We start from the raw sequence: 20,075 nt of genomic DNA, 5'->3' as shown, positions 1-20,075 counted from the left end.
AGGGATGTTAGTATTGTGGATCTTTTTCATTGCTTAAAACAGTGTTTGAAGTCTAGAAAAATTGTGACTGTTGTGTAGCCTTTTGTAATTAAAGTGTGATACAGTACAGTATTTTGTTTGTTGGTAGTTTTTGTTTTGTTGGGTTTTTTTTTTTTTTTTTTTGGTTACTGATTGGAGACAGAGTCTCACTATGCAGTTCAGGCTGGCCTTGAACTCATTGTGTTCCCCAGGCTGGCCTTGAAATGTGGAAGTCCTCCTGTCTCCAGCCACCCAAGTGCCAAGGGTACAGTACTGTTAAATTATCACATGAGAATGTTAATGTTAAGTGAGAATGTAGTTATTCAATGAATCTGGATATGTATGTTTGTAAATGGGAATGCCTAATGCATTTTTTAAGAGTGTTCGTATGTGTGCTTTTTTAATGTTGGGTCCTTCTCAAGCTTTTGCAGCAACACATGACTTATAAATGTGTGATGGGAGTGTTACAGACAGATATAACTAGGGGTGGTGGCATGTACCTATGATCCCAGCAGTCGGGAGGCTGAGGCTGGAGGATCACTGTGAGTTCAAGGCCAGCTATGGCTATAAAATGAGTTCAAGGCCACCCTGAACTGCATAGTGAAACCCTGTCTCAAAAAGACAAACAAAAGGGGGCTGGGGATTTAGCTCAGCGGCATAAGCGCCTGCCTTGCAAGCAGGCAGTCGTGAGATAGATCCCCAGTACCGATTAAAAAAAAAAGGAAAAAAGACAAACAAATAATAAGTAAACAAGTAAATTTATAAAAACTTCCTACATCAAAATAACTTAGCATTTCTTGCCTTTCTCATTCTGAGAAAAAGTACTTTAACAGTTGTCTCTAGTGGCTTTTAAAAGGGTAAGCTTTTGGTGGCAAAAGTGATGCCTCGTCACTCAGAACCCAGAAATGCTGACCCGTAGTTGTGTTCTCTGTAGCCCTAGACTGTAACTTTACCTCACAGTATTTGGTATGTTTCTGTGTAGTAGTTGAGTACAGTGAAAATAAAGCTATCTGTTCTGGAAAGCTATCTGATTGCCAGTTTGGTTCATTCTAGTTGTGTAGACACACTGAATAAATGGAAAGCACTCTACTAGAGAGACAGTTACAATGCTGAAAGCCATCAGATTCTTTAACAGTCCTTTTTAAAAATGGACAAAAATTTTATATGTGAACTTTCTAGAAAAATCTAGCCTGTGGCACTGGAGAGTGCCCTGCATGTACCCTGTCCCCCTTAAGGAAAGGCTGGGTGGAAGGAGAAGCCATACTGCCACATCAATGTGATTTCCACAAAAGGATGGGCAAGGTTGCCAGAATCGAGAGAAGTAGTGTCTTGCGATAAGCTTTGCAGCTATTTTCCAAAGCTAGTGAAGCAGAAAAAAGTACATTTTGCGTTAACTCAGTAAGCCTGGAGTCTGAGATGTACTGTTTCACATCGAGCCTGGTCTGTTTTCATTTTGACCTGACTTTCGTGAAGAGTACATAAATAAGGTGGTTCATGCCTGTAATCTCAGCACTAGTGGGGCTGAGGCAGGAGGATTGCCATGAGTTTGAGGCCAGTCTAGGTTACATAGTGAGTTCAGGGGCAGCCTGAACTATACAATGAGACCCTATCTCAAAACAAAACAGCCTTCCCCCCAAATAAATTTACATAAAAGCCTATGAACTGTAGGAACTTTCTAATAGTGCCCTGAAAGATAGTGTTATAAGTCCATCCATATTCTTGGGTATTGTAAATAAAATGATTAAATAAAATGATTATAATTGGAAAAAAAAACAGTTTCTTTGTACTCTTAAGATGAATCAAAGATAAACTGATAAAATAATGTGAAAAGAAAACTGACAGAACTAAGGAAAAAAATGAAGGCACAAGCAGTACTCTTGCAGAACTTGAAACCATATTGGCAGTTGCAAGAAATAAAACAGACAGTATGGCAAGTTGAGTTCTAGAAGACAGAAAAAAAGCCAGGAATGGTGGCACTTGCCTGTAATCCCAGCACTCACGACGCTGAGGCAGGAGGATCTTGAAAGTTCGAGACCAGCCTGGGCTACAAAGTGAGCTCAAGGTCAGCCTGAACTGCACAGCGAGACCCTGTCGCAAAAAGAAAAAAAACGATAGTAGTTAAATGCTAAGCATAAGTCTTAGAAGAGCTACATTTCCAGTAGAAAGAAACCTCCTATCCCACCCCCACCACTGTATATGCTAGAAAACAAAAATTTGAATTAAAAATTAATACTTATTTTGGTCAGAGATTTGTTCAATAAGAAGTAACTAGAGAAAATAGAACACTGTCTATATGAAGACTGAGGTGGTTAAAGATGCATGCCAGTTTGAGCATTTGATTACGTTTAAATATTAGGCTATGTCTGTGTCAATGGGAGTAGTCAAATTTAGGAAATAAAAATCAGGGTTGTTTTGTTGTTTTGTTTTGGTCTTTTTTGAGACAGGATCTCACTGTGTAGTTCTGGCTGGCCTGGAGCTCACTTTGTAACCCAGGCAGGTCTGGAACTTGCAACCATCTTCCTGCCTCATTCTCCCCAGTGCTGGGATTACAGGCGTGCGCCACCATGCTTGGCTGCAAAAACAGTTTTTAGAGTGGAACATATCAACACAGAGTACAACCTAGTACCCCCAAAACAAACAGAACATACCTCATATGAAATGTGAAATGTAATAATAACCAATTAGGAAAAGGTATAGGAAATTCCATTCAAAACCATAGGGTTAAGTGGAGCATTTTATATTATAGGGACACATAGTACACTGTTTAAAGTTGATAAAATGAGTAAGTTAAATATTACGTAAGAAGTTGCTGTTGAACCTAAATTAGATTTTAATATCTGCCAAATAACTAGTGTGAGTTGTGGGGTAGACAGCCCATTGAAAACAAATGAAAGCAAAAGTTTTAGAAGTTACATTTTTTATAACTAAAGCTTAATAAAAGAAAAGGGTTTCTAGGCCACTCTGAGCAAATTGTTTCTCACCATTTTACTGCACAGTATTTTAAAGGTCTTTGGTGGCTTCTAAAATGGATCCAAAAGCTATAACATGCCAGTGTGTCGTATCATTAAGAAACATAGGACTGGGACTATGGCTTAGTGGCGCAGGGCCTGCCTGGCAAATGTGAAGTCCTGGTTTAAAAAAAAGAGAAAGTTCGATTCCTGGTTTAAAAAAAGAGAAAAGAAATATAACTGAAATGAAGGAATCTAAAGTAAAAGACCCTAAAATACCTGAGAATGGGGACTATTGAGACAAAATAGGAATTAAGTAAATTTAAAAAGATACTTTATTCTTGGCTATGAAAGCTTTCTATACTTTTGCGATAAAAGTTCTCTCAGAATTTTTTTTGTAGCTGGATTTAACAAAAGGATTATACATGACCTTAAAAAAATATAGATGAATTATCTATGAAAATTCTGTAAGTAAAAAGACTTAAAAGGACCTCATCAAATACTAGAAACTCAGAAACTATGAGACTCTTCAAATAGACTGTCAAGTGTATAAATAAAGTTACTGAATACAGATTTAGTGTGTGGTATAGAGAATGTTTTATCAGTGGAAGGAGCAGTCATTTACTGTTTTAGGAGATGCTGAGTGGACATAATAAGATGCTGCTAAGGTTCAGGATGCAGTTCAATGGTAGAGTGCTGCTGTGAGAAGCCTGGCCAGGTTTTAGTCCCCAACACACACACATATGGAGCTTATATACACTAGGGTTGCAGCAACAGCAAAATAGGTCTTTGTGGCAGTTATTTTCTAGCAGGGAAAAAAGCCAAAATAGACAGATGTGGTGGTACATCCCTGTAATCCCAGCACTTGGGGAGGCTGAAGCAAGAGGATTGCTGTGAGTTACAGGAAGGCCAGCCTGAATGACATAGAGACTGTCTCAAAAGACTGGGGGGAGGGCATAAAAGTCCCCCAAATAAAGCAGTTATTAGAGTTAGTAACATGTAAGTGCAGCAAAACACTAATGCAACGGAATCTTCTGAAACTAGAGTGTGCCTCATAGAAGGTGCATTTGAGAAAGCAAAAGCCAGAGGTGGGAAAAGTAGTTTGTATAGATTAACCAACCTCCAGTAAATAGCTGTTTGGAATAAATTGAAATAAAAGCTTAATTTTATTTCTGAATGCACCAAAATAAGTTCTCACAAATCAACAATTATGAAAACAATTTGAAGAAAAATCTAATCATTAATGAATTGTAAAAAAAAAATCTAGTAATAACCAGGCATGGTGGCACACAACTGTAATCCCAGCACTTACTTGGGAGGCTGAGGCAGGAGGATCACTGCATAGTCGAGACTGGCCTAGGCTACAAAGTGAGCTCAAGCCACCCTGTGTGTGTGTGGGGGGGGGGGCAATGACTGATTATATAGAAGTCTTAATACGAATCTAGAAATCACAATTGGAGTGCTTGATACATTTGCTTACATAGAAATGAAAAGTACTTCTTAAACACAGTTACACATTACACACGTTAAAAGACTAGGAAATAGGAAAAACAGCTGTCCTAGAAGCAAAGGGTTACACTTCCTGTTCACATACTGAACTCTCAATGGGGAATAAGGTTTTCACAAAAATGTGCTTTTATCTTTGCTAATAAATGCAGCTCTGCCCAGTTAGTTGCACCAAAAGTTTTCATCCATGAAACGTCTCAGGCACTACCCCCACCCCACCCCCACCCCTGTGTAAATTTGCATTCTAATACATACTACAGTGAAATACTGTGCAAAATGAAAAATGGGTGGACATTTTTATTGACAGACTGTATTGGATATTAGTGAAGATAGTAGGTTATGAATTTGATATTATACGAATTTGTACACATGTATATGAATCTTTCTTTGCCTAAGTGCAGGCTAGAATGCTAAGCAGGCTTTGAGGAGTCATTGTTTCCAGGTAGTAACATTTTGGATTGATGGAAGTTTCTCTTGTGACAATGAACATTTTCATTAGATGAGGTGGTTAATTAACTTATGAATTGATAGTTAGCCTTATTTATTTATTTACTTACTTATTTGCTTATTTTTGGTTTTTTTTTTTTTTTTTTTTTTTGAGGTAGTCTCCCTTTGAGGTTCAGACGCATATAGCTGTCATCTGGCCTGGTTTTTGTTTTTTTGTTTTTGTTAGAAGGTTTAAGGTTTTGCTAAAACTATAACTAGTACTTGACATAGCATATTTTTGATGTTTCAGATCTGAACTACATGTCTGTATTTAGGGTTGTGTTTTATGAAGAACTAAAGTATTATCTATTTGGTATAAGAAATTTGTGGGACTATGGTTGGTTTTTGTTGGTTTTGGTCATAATGGGGATTGAACCCAGGGTCTTGTGTTTGCTAGGCAAATGTTCTGTACCATTGAGCCCTTGACATAAAAATATTTTAAAATACAATTTTTTTGTTTTTTTTTCTCAGTTTATTAAGTTTTTTGAAAGATTATATAGAGAACAAATATATTGTGTAAGAATGAGACACATGTCAATTATTTTTAAAATAGTTCTGGGCAGGGTACACTTTGTTAGTGACTTACTAAAGCTAATATATTTAAAGTGGTTAAAGTTCTTAAAAGATGGGCTTATTTGTATTAATTATTGCCTAGTCTTTTAAAATACCATTGTTCTTCATAGATAGCAGTAGCGCCACCAGCACAGCATTCATTTGTATTACTCCTAACTCTTGCTTAAAAATAAATTTTTTAAAAATTGAAAGAATAGTAGAAACTCAGTGTGCTTCGCACACACTCATACAGATTCATAGACAGCCACTGCTGACTGACATGTAACTATAGCAGTCCTCTTCTGTAACAGAAGGGTGAGGCTCTTGGTTTATTTCAATTCATTGCCTTTTTTTTTTTTTTTTTTTTTTTTTTTTTTTTGTAAAAAATGAGGGTTTTGGAGAGCTCTTAACTGTGCTGTGCTGAGCTCTCATCCTTTCTGTTTAAACAATGCAGGTACTTTGATGGAAACCTGGAGAAGCTCTTTGCTGAGTGTCATGTAATTAATCCAAGTAAAAAGTCTCGAACACGCCAGATGAATACAAGGTCATCAGCACAGGATATGCCTTGTCAGATCTGCTACCTGAACTACCCTAATTCGGTGAGTATCTGGTAGTTTAAGGCTAGCACTGACTCAGTTTCATTTTTTAGACAAAAGATAACCTGGGGGCTGGGGAGCAGTAATTTACAGCCAATAATCTGTCAGCGTATTAAGGATAAGGAAAGGAAGAAAAATAAGAACTGATTCCCCTAATGGCGCACCTCATACCCCTTTTGAAGTAACTTCTAGAAGTTCTTACCACATCCCCAAGTCTTTCTACAGTTTACCACTACAGTGGGGATAATTATGTAATAGTAAGTAAACTGTGAGTAATTATTTGTCCTAATTGAAATAGTTTTAAAACTTCAGATTTCTTTTTGAATACCCAAAACCCTTACTAACTTTTTTTAATTGGCTTTTTGAGTTAGGGTCTCCCATGTAGTTCAGGCTGACCTTGAATTCACTGGGTAGTCTAGGCTGACCTCAAACTTGTGATCTCCCTGCCTCAACCTCCCAAGTGTTGGGATTACAGGCATGTACCCCAATACTCCCTGCTAAAATGTTTTAATGCTATTTGTTAGTCTGCTTTCAGGAATCACCATAAAAAAAATTTTCAGTTACACAAATCTATTCTTATAGGGATTTTTAATATTAAAATTGTGACATTAGAAAAGATACTAAATGAAATATGCACTTTAAAATTTTTGAGTTAAAATAGATTTTCAGTAAGAAATTTTAGGTTTAAACATACACAATTTCCCTGTGAACACGTTATTGGTAACCGCTGGAAAGTTGTATTTGTAGTATAACAATGTTTAGTTACTTGGAATTCAGCTTCAAAAATGTTTCAAGAAATCAGAAATTATTTAATATTATAAGAACTGTTTTGTTTGATAGCTTCATATAATAACTAAGCAGCTCTTCGTAATAACTACTTATACTAGATTTTTGGCACCAGAAATTCATTGGATATAAAGGTTTTTCACTTTTTTTTTTTTTTTTAGGCTTTTCACTTTTATATCCTGGCATTTTATATATGTCCCTAAAGAAGATTATTTGAATGGAATTGATTTGTTCAGTTATATAATTGATTAGAAACATTTGGCAGGGGATACCCGGGATCAAACTCACAACCTTGTGTTTGCCAGGCAGGCACTTAGGCCGCTAAGCTAAATCCCTAGCCCCAGAAACAAAATTTTTTAAAGAAGAAATTTAATTACCCTTAAAGAAATAGAATAATAGTTGAGTTAATGTAATTTAGTAGAAAAAGTATTGGCTTAATTTCTGGATTCTCATGTTCTGGTTATAAATCTAACAAGTGAGTATTTGGCTTTGGGAAAATGTAAACCATTTATACTCACTTGAATTTTAGTGGCTTACTTTTCAAATAAGTTGATTGGAATGTTCTTTTAACTCTATTGCAGGGGCTGGGATTTAGCTCGGTGCAGCGCCTGCCTGGCAAGTGTGAGGTCCTGAGTTCAATTCCTAGTAAACCCCCCCGCCCCCGCCCAAATCTATTGAAGCCTTAAGTATCATTTCTTTTGCTTAAATTACAAATCCTAACTTATTTATGAAAGCATCAGTATTACTATTAAAATGTATTCAGATTATTTATTTATTTTTGGTTTTTTGAGACAAGGTTCTACTATGTAGTTCAGGCTGCCTTGAACTCACTATGTAGTCCAGGCTGGGCTAGGACACACTGCAGTCCTCCTGCCTCAGCGTCCTGTGTGCTGGAGCCACAGGTGTGCACCACCATGCCCAGTTTAAATTCAGGTTTTACCATTTACCCTTAACTCTAATTTGAGTACATGATAGATGGGACCATGGAGGGTGGACCCTTAACTTAATTTGAGTACATGATAGATGGGACCATGGAGGGTGGACACCTATTTGAGTTTCTGATCAGGCAGGACTACCCATAGAAACTGCTATCTGAAATAGCCTCTGAAGGGAGGCTGTTTGTTAGTTAGGGAAACCAGGAAAATGAAACAGTACTGATGCAAAGAAAGGCAACGTGCTTTCAAGAGTGAATTAGTGCTCAAATCTTCAGAGAAAGAATTCAGAACTAGATTTGATATTAGTCAGAAGTTTACTGTGGACTTTGGGAAGTTATTTGAAGGAACATGGCAGGATTAGAAATCAGATCGCATAGGAGTCAGTAGTGTAGCGAGACACGTGAACAGGTTCCTCTTTTAAAAGCCACCTGGTGAGTGCGTGGCAAGATAAGGTAACAAAAGGAGCAGTGTGGTTTGACAAGTAAGTCAGAGTTATAGAAACTGTGCAGTGTACTAGGAAAGAGCCAGGACTTTCTCACAATTTTTTCATGGATACAGAGTTTTAACTTTTTAAATTTGGTTTGGTTTTCTGAGTTTTGTTTTTGCCTTTTTGAGAAAGAGTTTCAGTATGCAATTCAAGCTGGCTTTGAACTCACTTTGTATGCCTGGCTGTCCTCAAACTCACAGTGATCTCTTGCCTCAGCCTCCCAAGTGCTAAGATAACAGGCATGTGCCACCAAGTCTGGCTGGTTTAGTTTGGTTTTGGTGCTGGAAATCAAACCCAGGGCCATTGGCTATCCTGCCATTGAACTACCTCCTCAGCCTGTAACCACTTCTGTTCCAGGTGTAATAGCTATCTAAAATTCTTCATGAAGCTTTACTTTACTAATCTGATGAGTGATTACTTAGTAACTCTGATGTTTCACTTTTAGTATTCTCTGTTTATAATTTTCTCCATTTATAATTTTTTTTTTATTGGTACCAGGGATCAAACTCACGACCACACACTTGCAAGGCAGGTACTTATGCCACTGAGCTAAATCCCCAGCCCCTTATAATTTCTAAAAGGAAATTATAATGTTCAGTATCTTTATCCTTGTAGAAAATTTCAGCATTATACTGTGCCATGTGAAAATAAATTGTTAAATAAAAGGTACTGTCTTCTTTGCAGTGGTTGGGTTATAGATCTCCCTGTGTAATTCAGGCTGGCCTTGAACCTGTGGCAGTCTTTTTGCCTCAGCCTCCCAAGTGTTGGCATAACAGGTGGTTAACCCTATGACCAGCAGTTGGCAACCGATAGTCATGATGTTTCGATTCAAAGTAGTTTAAGATTAGCTGTACTAACTCCACCATCTAAGAAATACGTACAGCTTGAACTACCTCGTATTTCATATTTGTGAAGTAAATGGGTTTTATATTCTAAGACTAATGTTAACTAGGTCAAGGCAGAGTAAATGATTATAAAGGGGAAGTGGTCCACTGTCCCGTACCTCACCTTGAAGCCCTTCTATGGAATCCGATGTTACTAGGAAACTACAAATAATTTGATCTAGATCCAGCCTACCTTTTTAATTCATTCCATTTTGTGTGAGACAGCTGATGGCTAGACTATCTGCTCCAGTTTTAGGGTTTCTTTCTGTTTCGTTTTGAGACAAGATCTCATTATGTATGTTGTTCAGTTCAGGCTGGCCTTGAACTCACTGCTGTCCTTGTAGTCAAAGTGATCCTCCCATCTCGGCTTCCTAAGTGCTGGGATTACAGGTGTGCACCACCACCCTGGCTAATGTGTGATTTTTTTGATCAGTTTTATTTATGATTTAATGGCATTAATGAGTGAATAATCCATTTCCTTGAGTTAGGGGGAAATTCCAGGAGCCATGTAAGTGAGCACAAGATAGTAAGGGAACAAGTGTGTCAAAGGACAAGAGGGATGATACTTAGAAATACTCAGAGTCTCGCCGTGTAGTACAGGCTGGCTTTGAACTCACTTGTGTAGCCTGAGCTAGCCTTGAACTTGCGGTGATCCTTCTGCCTCAGTCTCCCCAAGTGTTGGGATTATAGGCATGTGCCATCACACCCAGTTATCCTGACTTTTTGAATGTAAGGTCAAAAGACTAATGCCAGAATTCTCATAAGCATCTGTCAAATTTTAGCCAATCAGAAATAATGAGCAGTATAAAAATGATCAATTATGAGAGCCACAGAGAGTTAAAAAGCTTAGAATAAACTTACCAGGAAATGTGAAAGATCAGTGTGGAAAGAAATATTAAATTCTGAGAGGTAAAAGGGTGACTTGGATAATTTGTTAAGATACAAGAGTAGACAGAGTCAGGCATGGTGGCTCAACAAATGCTGGGAGGCGGAAGCAGGAGCTTCACAAGTTCCAGCCCAACCTCGGCAACTTAGCAACGAAGCCAGACTGTCTCAAAGTAAAAGAAGAGCTGGGAATGTGGCTCAGTGCAAGGCCCTGGGTTCACTCCCCAGTGCTGAGATCAGGGCTGGGGAGAGCAAGGTGAGGATGAATCCTGCTTATGCAAGAATAGGTGGAGCATGAGAACATAATGTATTTATTATAGAGAAAGCATTTTAAGTGAGGCAGCTTTTTCAGTATGGTAGGACAATCTAGTACCTACTTAGGGTATAAAGTTAGTTTCCTACTAGCTCCTCAGGTCACAGTTACTCATACATAAATAAAGTGCTTTTGCATGACAGCAGTGTTTGAATATCTGGAATGAAGTTGAGAGAATGTTTTCCATTCTTATAAATGGTCAGTTTCTTAAGTAAAAAGTCATTCTAAATTGTTGAGGTAAAACTGGCAGAAAATATGAGCTGAGTGTACAGTAGAATAAATAGTCTCAAAAGTTTTTTCAAATTGCAATGTCTCTCTTATAATGAGTCAGGCGTAGTGTCACATGCCTGTAATTCCAGCACTCAGGAGACTGAGGCAAAATGATCATTGTGAATTTGAGGCCAGCCTGGGTTACATAGTAAGACTCTGTCTAAACAAACAAAAAAACAATAGCTGGACGTGGTGGTGCATGCCTGTAATCCCAGCACTTGGGACGCTAAGGCAGGGGGATTGCTGTGAGTTTGAGGTCAGCCTGGGCAACAAAGTGAGTTCAAGGCCAGCCTAAACTGCTTGGGGAGACCCTGTATCAAAAAGACAAAACAACAATTTTAAAAAAACAAACAAATAAGAGAAAGTGAGATCAAAATTAATGAAGTTGGTTCAGTTTGTTTGTTAGGATTGGTACAGATCAAGGAGTTGGATCATATACTGTAGTGGCATAGGTGTAAGAAGCCATGTAGCCTTGCATGCTACACACTGCTGTCACCTCTTTTGAGGGAAAATGGTAATACTTAACAGATTGAGAATGAGTACCTGTAGTGTTGCTTCTATACTTCTGTTCTTAGGTAGAGGCACGTTATCATAAAGGTGTGTATGCAGCAGATGAGGGAGAATTGTAATGAAAAAAGTCGCAGTGCCTGTTAATAGCAGATGCTTTAAATAGGCTTTGTTGCCTTCCTTGAAACTCTGAAAAGAGACAGTTGCCTGGGTACCACTGTGGAGCCATCAGTAGAAGTCTGTTAATTTTTTTTTTTTTTTTTTTTTTTTTTGGTCTTTTTCCTTTTTATCGGTACCGGGGGTCGAACTCACGACTGCCAGCTTGCAAGGCAGGTGCTTATGCCACTGAGCTAAATCCCCAGCCCCTAAATTTTTTTTATGAAACCAAAACAAGGTACAGAAAAGAGCACATGACTCTTCTACTGTATGTGTACATTGTAGCATCCTTGGAAATAATGTATAAGAAATGAGACTGGGTGGATGAAACGGCACCAGGGATGGAAATGACAGGGACTTATCTTTCAACGTAAGCTGACAAAGAGGAGAAAAAAAAAGAAAAAAATTCTTAGGAGGTGGAACTTGTGTCGCCCAGGCTGAAGCCCAGGAATTCAGAGGCACTGACCCACTGCTGATCCTGATCAGCCAATCATTCTTTTCTGTGACTAAGTGCTGCTCTGTTGTATCTTACCGAGTCCCATGTCTTCTACGTTCACTCATCAGTTCACAGGCGACTGTTGTTTCTCTTCTGGCTAACACTCCCCCGGGCTGCTGCAGACCCCACTCCTGGGCTTAAGTGATCTTCCTGGCTCAGCCTCCCAAGTGCTTAGGACTGAAAGCATGTGCTGCTGCCCCTTGCTTTGTTAAAAGGTCTTAGTCATGAACCTGTATTATTCATTCAGTTAAAAATAATGAGTTTTATAAAATATTCTTCAACCAAAACAAGGTAGTGATTATTTGAATCTTTTTAAAAAGATATAATTCACCAGACTTGAATTTTTAAATATCCTCATACACATTAACCTTTTACCTTCATTTGACCGTTTCTCAAGGTTTTAACAATTCAAATCAAGTAATCTTAAGATTAGAACAAAAATTACTCTTATTCTTGATTTACTGTATTTTCTAGATTAGCCACATCCTCCCTTGCACTTCTTTATTTGCATGACATGGTTTTTTGTTTTTTGTTTTTTGTTTTTTGTTTTTTTGTTTTTTGTTTTTTGTTTTTTTTTTTTTTTTTTTTTTTTTTTTTGAGACAGGGTCTTGCTATGCAGTTTAGGTTGGCCTTGAGCTCACTTTGTAGCCCTGGGTGGTCTCGAACTCACAACAATTCTCCTGCCTCAGCCTCCCAAGTGCTGGAAATGCAGGCATGAGCCACTATGCCCGGCTTTTTGCATGACATGTTTTAAATGACAAGTTCATCGAGTTCCAATTCAGTACTATGCATGTCATCCATTTAAAGAGGGTTTTAGTGTATTCCCAGTTCTGCAACTATCACGGTTAATCTTACAGTATTTTTCTGAGACCCCAAGGAAGTTCAGCTGTTTTACGTTGACTCTTCATTTCTCATGTACTTCACCCTATATCAGCCTCACCACTGCCCAGGCCTAGGCCATTCATATTTTTTCTTTCTCAAAGAATTTGCCTGATCTGGACTTCTCATTTTTTTTTGGTGTGTTTTCCATTCATTTGAGCATATAGCTAGGAGTGGAATTTCTGTGTCATAAAGTCACTCTTATGCGTAATATTTATTTTGAGGCACTTCCTGATACCCAAAGTTAATGCACCACATTCCATTTCTGTCAGCAGCATATGTATATGGCTTCTACTTCTTCCACAACCTGACCTATATTTGTTATTATCTTAGGTTTCTTTTTTAATGGCTGCCCTACAAGTGTGAGATGGTTTCTCATTATGGGTTTGATTTCTATTTCGACAGTGATGAATGATATTGAGCATCTGTTTTGGTAGATGGCAGTCTTACATTTAACACAAACGCTTCATTCATTGTCACTTGCCTTTCCTGCAATTTGTAAATATCCACTACAGATGTGTTTCTCATTAGTTTAGTCTAAAGGGGATTTACATGTGTAGATTTCCTCCCTTAGAAGCTTGTGTTAGAAGTCCATTTGTTTTTGTCAGATTGACTCTTTCAGCCACTATGAGAAAATGATCTAATAAAACCTTGAGTCACAGTGCCTGGTGATTTTTCTGATAATATTTTTGTTAATGTTCCTGTTTTACTTCCATTGCAGTATTTCACTGGCCTTGAGTGTGGACATAAGTTTTGTATGCAGTGCTGGAGTGAATATTTAACTACTAAAATAATGGAAGAAGGCATGGGACAGGTAAGGATGTCAATTTGATTTTCTATTTTTGTTGAATTTCCTACAGTGTTTAGAACCTTGTGAATATAAACAGGTGAAACTTTTCTGGATAATGAATTTAATGAACAACATTTTCTACATTAAAACTATTAAAAGATAACTAGATTTTTTTTTTTTCTGTTTGCAATACGATGTTCCATTTAAAGATTCAATCTTGTTTTCTCAGCAGGCAGTGATACTGGCATTTATCAGGCTAAACTTCTTACATTTTGCTTTTACCTTTCAAGTTTTCTGTTAAAAAACCAATTATTCAGACCAGCAATTCTGTCTACTACTACCACCACACATATCAAATGCATGTACACACACAAACACATACGCCTTAAATAGAAAGGGGGAAGGGGCTGGGGATTTAGCTCAGCGGCATAAGCGCCTGCCTTTCAAGTAGGCAGTCGTGAGTTTGATCCTCGGTACCAATAAAAAGGAAAAAAGACCAAAAAAAAAAAAAAAATAGAAAGGGGGAAGGATTGAGATCCTATAAACTTAACACATCCCCAGAACCTAGCAATGTGCCTGGCAGTGGTAAGCATGCAGTAAATATTCGTTGAATGAAGACATGGTTTAAATTTCAATCTTTTTCAGACTATTTCGTGTCCTGCTCATGGTTGTGATATCTTAGTGGATGACAACACAGTTATGTAAGTATTTTTGATAGATTCTGCATGTCGAATATTGGTTAGCTGCTTGAACCAAGTTAACTTTCTCTAAACACCTCAAATGAGGTGACCTTTTAGAAGTCTGAAGAGACTTTCCAATGTATATTTTTTTTTGTAGTAGAAAAACAAGTTTGTAACTTGGTTAAAAGCCTAATCACTATTCTGGTAAATTTGGCTATACATGATAGCTAGATTTGGATAACCATAAAAATGAAAGAATGTGGTATGTCAGTGTGATAGTTGAGGTCCCTGGGATTAAAAAGGAAACAGATTAAAAGGGAAGGGGAAGATGTAGAGATCTTTTTAAATGAGTACCTGTACAGGTTTAAGGGGAGGAACAAAAGCAGACAGATTTCAGTGTAGGTATGCTCCCAGGTAAAGGAAAGAAGGAAGAAAATTTCCAAGAGACTGGAAACTTTGTATAGCTGTGCAGCTAATAGGAACTTTAGGACTCATATTTCCTGTAGAGGGATGCAGTATGCAGGGAATCGTAGGCCCTGGGCCTTTTGCTGTGTTCAGTCACTTGCTGGGACTAACCAGGAAGAGCGTGGCCTGTGCTGGAATTCAGGCACTGCAGCTGGAGGCCATCATCCAACTATACTCCATGTGCAAAGCTCCTCTTTTGAAAGGAAAGATACTTGGGAGAGGAAAATACATAATGAGTTCAGGAAACTGGAGTAAAATCTCAGCATCCTTAGATTCTTGTCAACACTGTTTACGTAACTTCAGGTTACCTCACTGACTTCATTCTAGAAAGACAAACTGAAATTATGGTAATCCAGAAATGAATTTAGTCCTAGATAATTATCTACACAGCAGGGTACATCTGCAGTAAAAGATTAGTTCAAGCAGCCATGGACTTTTATAAGTAAATTCTTTTTTTTTTTGGTACTTGGGATCAAATTCATAACTTTGCGCTTGCAAGGCAGGGGCTTATGCCGCCGAGCTAAATCCTCAGCCCTTATAAATAAATTCTTAACTTAATAAAGTAACTTGACCAATTCAGTTTTTATATAAAAATCACTAGTTCCACTTTCTTAGCCTTAGTCTCCTTTGGCAGCTTTGGAACACATTGTTGTTACCAGCTCTGTATTATTCCTTGCTTTCTGACTGAAAATGTTTAGGCTAGCAAAGCAAGTCATATATCATCTTGTACTACCATTCTTTCAGTTGTCTTTATCTTGTTCCCTTATATTGTTTCATCAAAACAACAGTTTTTCGAGTGCACACCTGTAATCCCAGCACTGGAGGGTAAAGCTAGAGGATTAACATGAGTTCAAGGCCACCCTGCTCTGCTGTGAGCTGGAGGCCAACCAGAACTACTTAGCAAGACCTTGTCTCAAAAACCAAAAACAGGGGCTGGGGATTTAGCTCAGTGGCTTAAGTGCCTGCCTGGCAAGTGCGAGGTCATGAGTTCCATCCCTGGCACCAAAAAACAAAACAAAACAAAACAAAACAAAAACCCACAAACAACAGCGTTTTTTTTGGATGGACCGGCCTGGTGGGCATGACTGCAATCCCAAAACTTAGGAGACTGAAGCAGAGGATCACTGCAAGTTGAAGGCCCACCTAGCTAACATGCATACATGTGTGTGTGTGTGGGGGGGGGTACTGCTACTCAGGAGCAATTGTGTGAAGAGTATAAGGAGAGTTTGTAACACAAAAGGAATAAAAAAATTGGGTTGAAGGAGTGAATATAATAATAAAAGAGCCTAAGTATTTTTTAGGGGTCATGAGTTTTTTTTCCCCCCCTATGGGACTAAAACACAAAATGAGTTTAGGAGAGATGACAAGAGAGTTTGTTCTAGCTGTTAAGATTGCTGTACTCAGAAGCTGGGTGTAGTGCACACTCCTGTAATCCCAGCACTTTGAAGGTTGAGGCAGGAGGATCATTGCAAATTCGAGACCAGCCTGGGCTACAAAGTGAGCCCAAGGGCAGTCCCAAGCAAGACCCTGTCTCAAAAAGACCAAAAAAAAAAAAGAAAGAAAAAGTATTGCTGTATTCATTTATATTGTGTGGGCTGGTCTCAAACTTGTGATTTTTCTGCCCCAGTTTTCTGAGTAGCTGTGACTACAACACATACCACCATTCTAATCTGAGAGTCTATATTGATTGCATCACTAATTTTTCTTTAAATAAATATAATTTCTTTAATTCTTTGAACATATTTATAATAGCTGCTGAGAGGTCTTTGCTAACTCCAAATCTTTGGCTACCTCAGAGTTCTTGTGACTGCTTTTAACCTCGAGTATTTTTTCTTATCACGTCTTCTCTGTAAATTTTTATTGATTTTTTCGGGGGGGGGGGGGCTTTTTGAGAAAGGCTGGGAATGCATTTAAAGTTGGAACTGGTTTTCAAATCTCCCTTGGGTTTGAGTGTTTGCTGGGCTCCTTTTCCTCTGTACAGCTTGCTCTAGCCCAGTGGTGGCAAACCTATGGCATGTGTACTACTGTGGCCGACGCACAGCCTCTGTGTCAGCATGCAAGACAAGTTGGCCCAACACCATCCTAGCAGCCAAGCATTCAGGTTTAATTGCAGTGTTGGTACTTTGTGATAAAGAAGTGGGCTTAGGTTTGCACTTTAGGCACTTGGTCTCTAAAAGGGTTGCCATCATAGGTGTTTGTTGGAAATACTCAGATTTGTATCTCCATGTGAGCTCTTGTGAGTTTGGGACCTTCACAATCTCACTGCCTCTCTGGCACCTCCATATATATATATTCCTCAGCTTGATCTCCATCCCTGCTTACTGCTTCTTCCACAATCAAATACACTCTCCTCCTTCTCAGTATAGAGCGAGCGATACTAGGGGTTAGAGATTTTTCTGAGTTACAGCCTTTGGTGATATGCCTGATTGATTTTTCTCCTGCATCTCCCAGAATGACCCTTGCTCCAAATTCTGTTAGTTCTACGACTCCACATCCTAATTCCTCTTAAAACCATCCAGTTCTTTCTCTCATTGTCACTAATATGACCTAGACCATTATGGTTTCTTAGATGGAAGTTTGCTACTGATGCCTCAATGGTTCCCTCGGACCTTGTTTTATGACCTTCCAGTTCTTCACAAAGTGCCTTCCACTGACCTCCACTGTCCCAAGCAGCTTCATCTGTTGCTTTGTGTTTTCTTACATTTTATGTTAGAACCATGTAGACCTTAGTTTCCTCAACATATGCACTGCTTCCTGACTTTCTCTTGTAAAACACTCGGTATTACTCTCTTCCGTTTGTTGGATTTTTTTAGGGGGGTATTTTTACTTGTTCATCTTCATAGTCATTATCTAGGCCTGAGTTTAAATTTTGGTTTGGCCAAATGTTCTGTATATATACATGTAACCCTTTCTCCCCATTTCACTTAATATTACTCATATTTCTTCTTAAGCTATGAGCAGGTTGTGTGACCCTTATTACCATATTTATGGTGACTAAAATCTTTGTGAATTTAACCATTCAGTGGCTCTAAGCTTAAAATAACTACACTAAAGTATTTAGATCTCTCAGTGCTTTTTAAAGAATTTTTGATTTCCTTTTATTATTGTTGATGGTGCTGGATATTGATCCCTGCAACATGTATATATGCTAAGTATACAGTCTGCTCTGAGCTACACCACCTGCTCAGATCTTCAGTGCTTCATCATGATAATTGAATGGATTCTTTTTTTATTCCTTAGCAACTGACATTTAATAGGCATGTATCCTTGAATAAATAACAGAAAATATATTTTCCCCCTTGCTTTCATAAACAAGGTATTTTTTATTTGTGTTTTTTAATTCAATCAAGGCTGTTGAGTTTGACAGGGTTTCTCTATACAGCAGCCTCTGATAGCTATCCTTCTACAGGAATAAATGAAACACTGTGTTGTGAGTACTTTCTAACAGATTTGTCCTTGATACTTTCTTGAAACTAATAAAAATTATTTTTCTAAATTATATATCACTTGTCACCAAATAAAAGTTTCTATTCATCATAATAATTGGGTTTTTTCCCCTCATTTACATGTCTAGGAGTTAAGTTTCTTTAACTATATATAGCTCCTCTAATAGTTATGAAACATAAACTTCTACAGTATCAGCAAAGTCTTTAAAGACTTCCAAGTGATAAATTAGTCTCATTTTGAGTGATAGTGTTAGTATAAACCTAGAATTGTGATGATCTAATTCAACATCCTATAAGGTGTTCCTTTAAAAAATACGATTTATTTTCACATACAATTTTTAGAAAGAAATGATGGCATAAATTCATTTCCATTCTATCTATTTATCTGTGTATTTATTCAGTTTGAGACACAGGGTTTCACTTTGTAGTACAGATCAGCCTTGGACTCACTATGTAGCCCAGGCTGCCCTGAAAGTCACTGGCCTCCTGCTTTAGCCTCCCCAGTGCAGGAATCATAGCCGTGCACCATCATATCCAGCTGACCCTTAATAATTAAGTGAGATTGTGTAGTGTGTGCCATCTGAGGAAGGGGACAAACTATTTCAATATGTATGTAAATGACATTACAATGAGAAAACACCGAATAATGACAGGCCCAATTTGCTGTACATTGACATTTCATGTCTTTATTTAGTCCTAAAATACATTAAGCCAAAAGTATGTTTTACTTTATTGTCACCCAGTTCAGCTCAAGCTTAGTACCCAGAAAAGTCATCTTTGTGTGCCTTTCCAATTGGTATGCATCTTACTTCTGCTGCTTAGAGTCACTGAGATATATGCATGTAGTTTGTGTTTCATTTTTCATAGTTACCATACAGTATTTCAAGCAGACTTGGAGTTATTTGGCTGGTTTGTTTGGTTTTGGCTAGCATGAAAAACCTATAGAAAGTATTCTATATGTCTTTTAGCTGACATGGACTGATTTTTTTTATTTTTTAGGTGCAGAATTTACAGAGAATGATTTGATAACTTGTGACTTTATACAGTGTTGCTTGTCTCATGTAGTGAAATGCATTGAATGCCAGTTATTTCTCCACAAGGAAACAGAAAAAACAGACCTCAATAGAGCCAGGTGTGATGGTGCATGCCTGTAATCCTAGCATTTGGGAGGCTCAGACAGGAGGATCACTGCAAGTTCAAGGCCAGCCTGGGCTGCAAAGTGAGTTTAAGGCCTGCCTGAATGAGACCCTGTGCAAACAACAAAATTGCTAAGTAGGAAATTTAGCACGAAAGCTATATACTACTGTTTAGAATGTAGGCCTAAGGGATCAGAACTCAAATTCACACTTTTCCTAGTTTTGTTGAAGTGTGAAATTAAACAATTTTTCAAGTTTGGCTTGTAAATAAGGTTAAATATATAAGCAGGAATTTGATTACCGGTAACCATTAGTAATTTAAACTTGAAAACATTACTGAATTATGAATACTAACATAGAGACTGAAAGGAGGTGAAAAAGGAGGGTGCCTGAAGCAGAGTCAGAAAGTGCTCATAGGCCATTAATAGCCTTTGGCTTTTATTCCACTCATTTGAGCAGAAGATTACTTTTGACTGCTTATATTTAAAATAAAACTTTTTAAAGACATGTCAGTTGAGAGACTAGTGTAGCAGTCCAGATTAGGAGATGATGGTGGTGATTTGGATCAGGATGGTAGCAGAGGATATCATGAGAACTGTTTGGATTTTGGATATATTTTCTTTTTTCTTTCTTTTTTAATTTTTGGCTATATTTTCCAAGTTGGAATCACTTGGAAAGGTATAAAAAAGGAATGAAAAGTGGGCATGCTAGTGCATATCTGTAATCCCAGCAGTTGAGGAGCTGAGGCAGAAATCACCATGAGTTCTGCAGCCTGAGCTTGAGTTTTTGAGTGAGTTCAAAAAACAACCTACACTACATAGTGAAACCCTATCTAGGTTAAAAAGGGAATTAGC

The 20,075-nt window shown here is 38.0% G+C and overlaps 1 protein-coding gene across 1 annotated transcript in view; it reads left to right on the top strand.

Annotated features, from left to right (window-relative positions):
* Arih1 (ariadne RBR E3 ubiquitin protein ligase 1) overlaps window positions 1-20,075 on the top strand; it is an 80,871-nt gene that overhangs the window by 39,569 nt on the left and 21,227 nt on the right. The window contains exons 3-5 of the mRNA XM_003477646.5: window positions 5,965-6,109; window positions 13,426-13,518; window positions 14,140-14,195. Coding sequence (XP_003477694.1) covers window positions 5,965-6,109; window positions 13,426-13,518; window positions 14,140-14,195 — 294 coding nt within the window. The remainder of the gene's footprint in view (window positions 1-5,964; window positions 6,110-13,425; window positions 13,519-14,139; window positions 14,196-20,075) is intronic.

Source organism: Cavia porcellus, unplaced genomic scaffold (genome assembly GCF_034190915.1).
Source record: "Cavia porcellus strain 051 isolate PalLab524CR breed Dunkin Hartley unplaced genomic scaffold, mCavPor4.1 scaffold_4, whole genome shotgun sequence".
Taxonomy (NCBI): Eukaryota; Metazoa; Chordata; class Mammalia; order Rodentia; family Caviidae; genus Cavia; species Cavia porcellus.
Note: the sequence above shows the minus strand (reverse complement) of the source record. Positions and strands in the feature narration are given on the sequence as shown.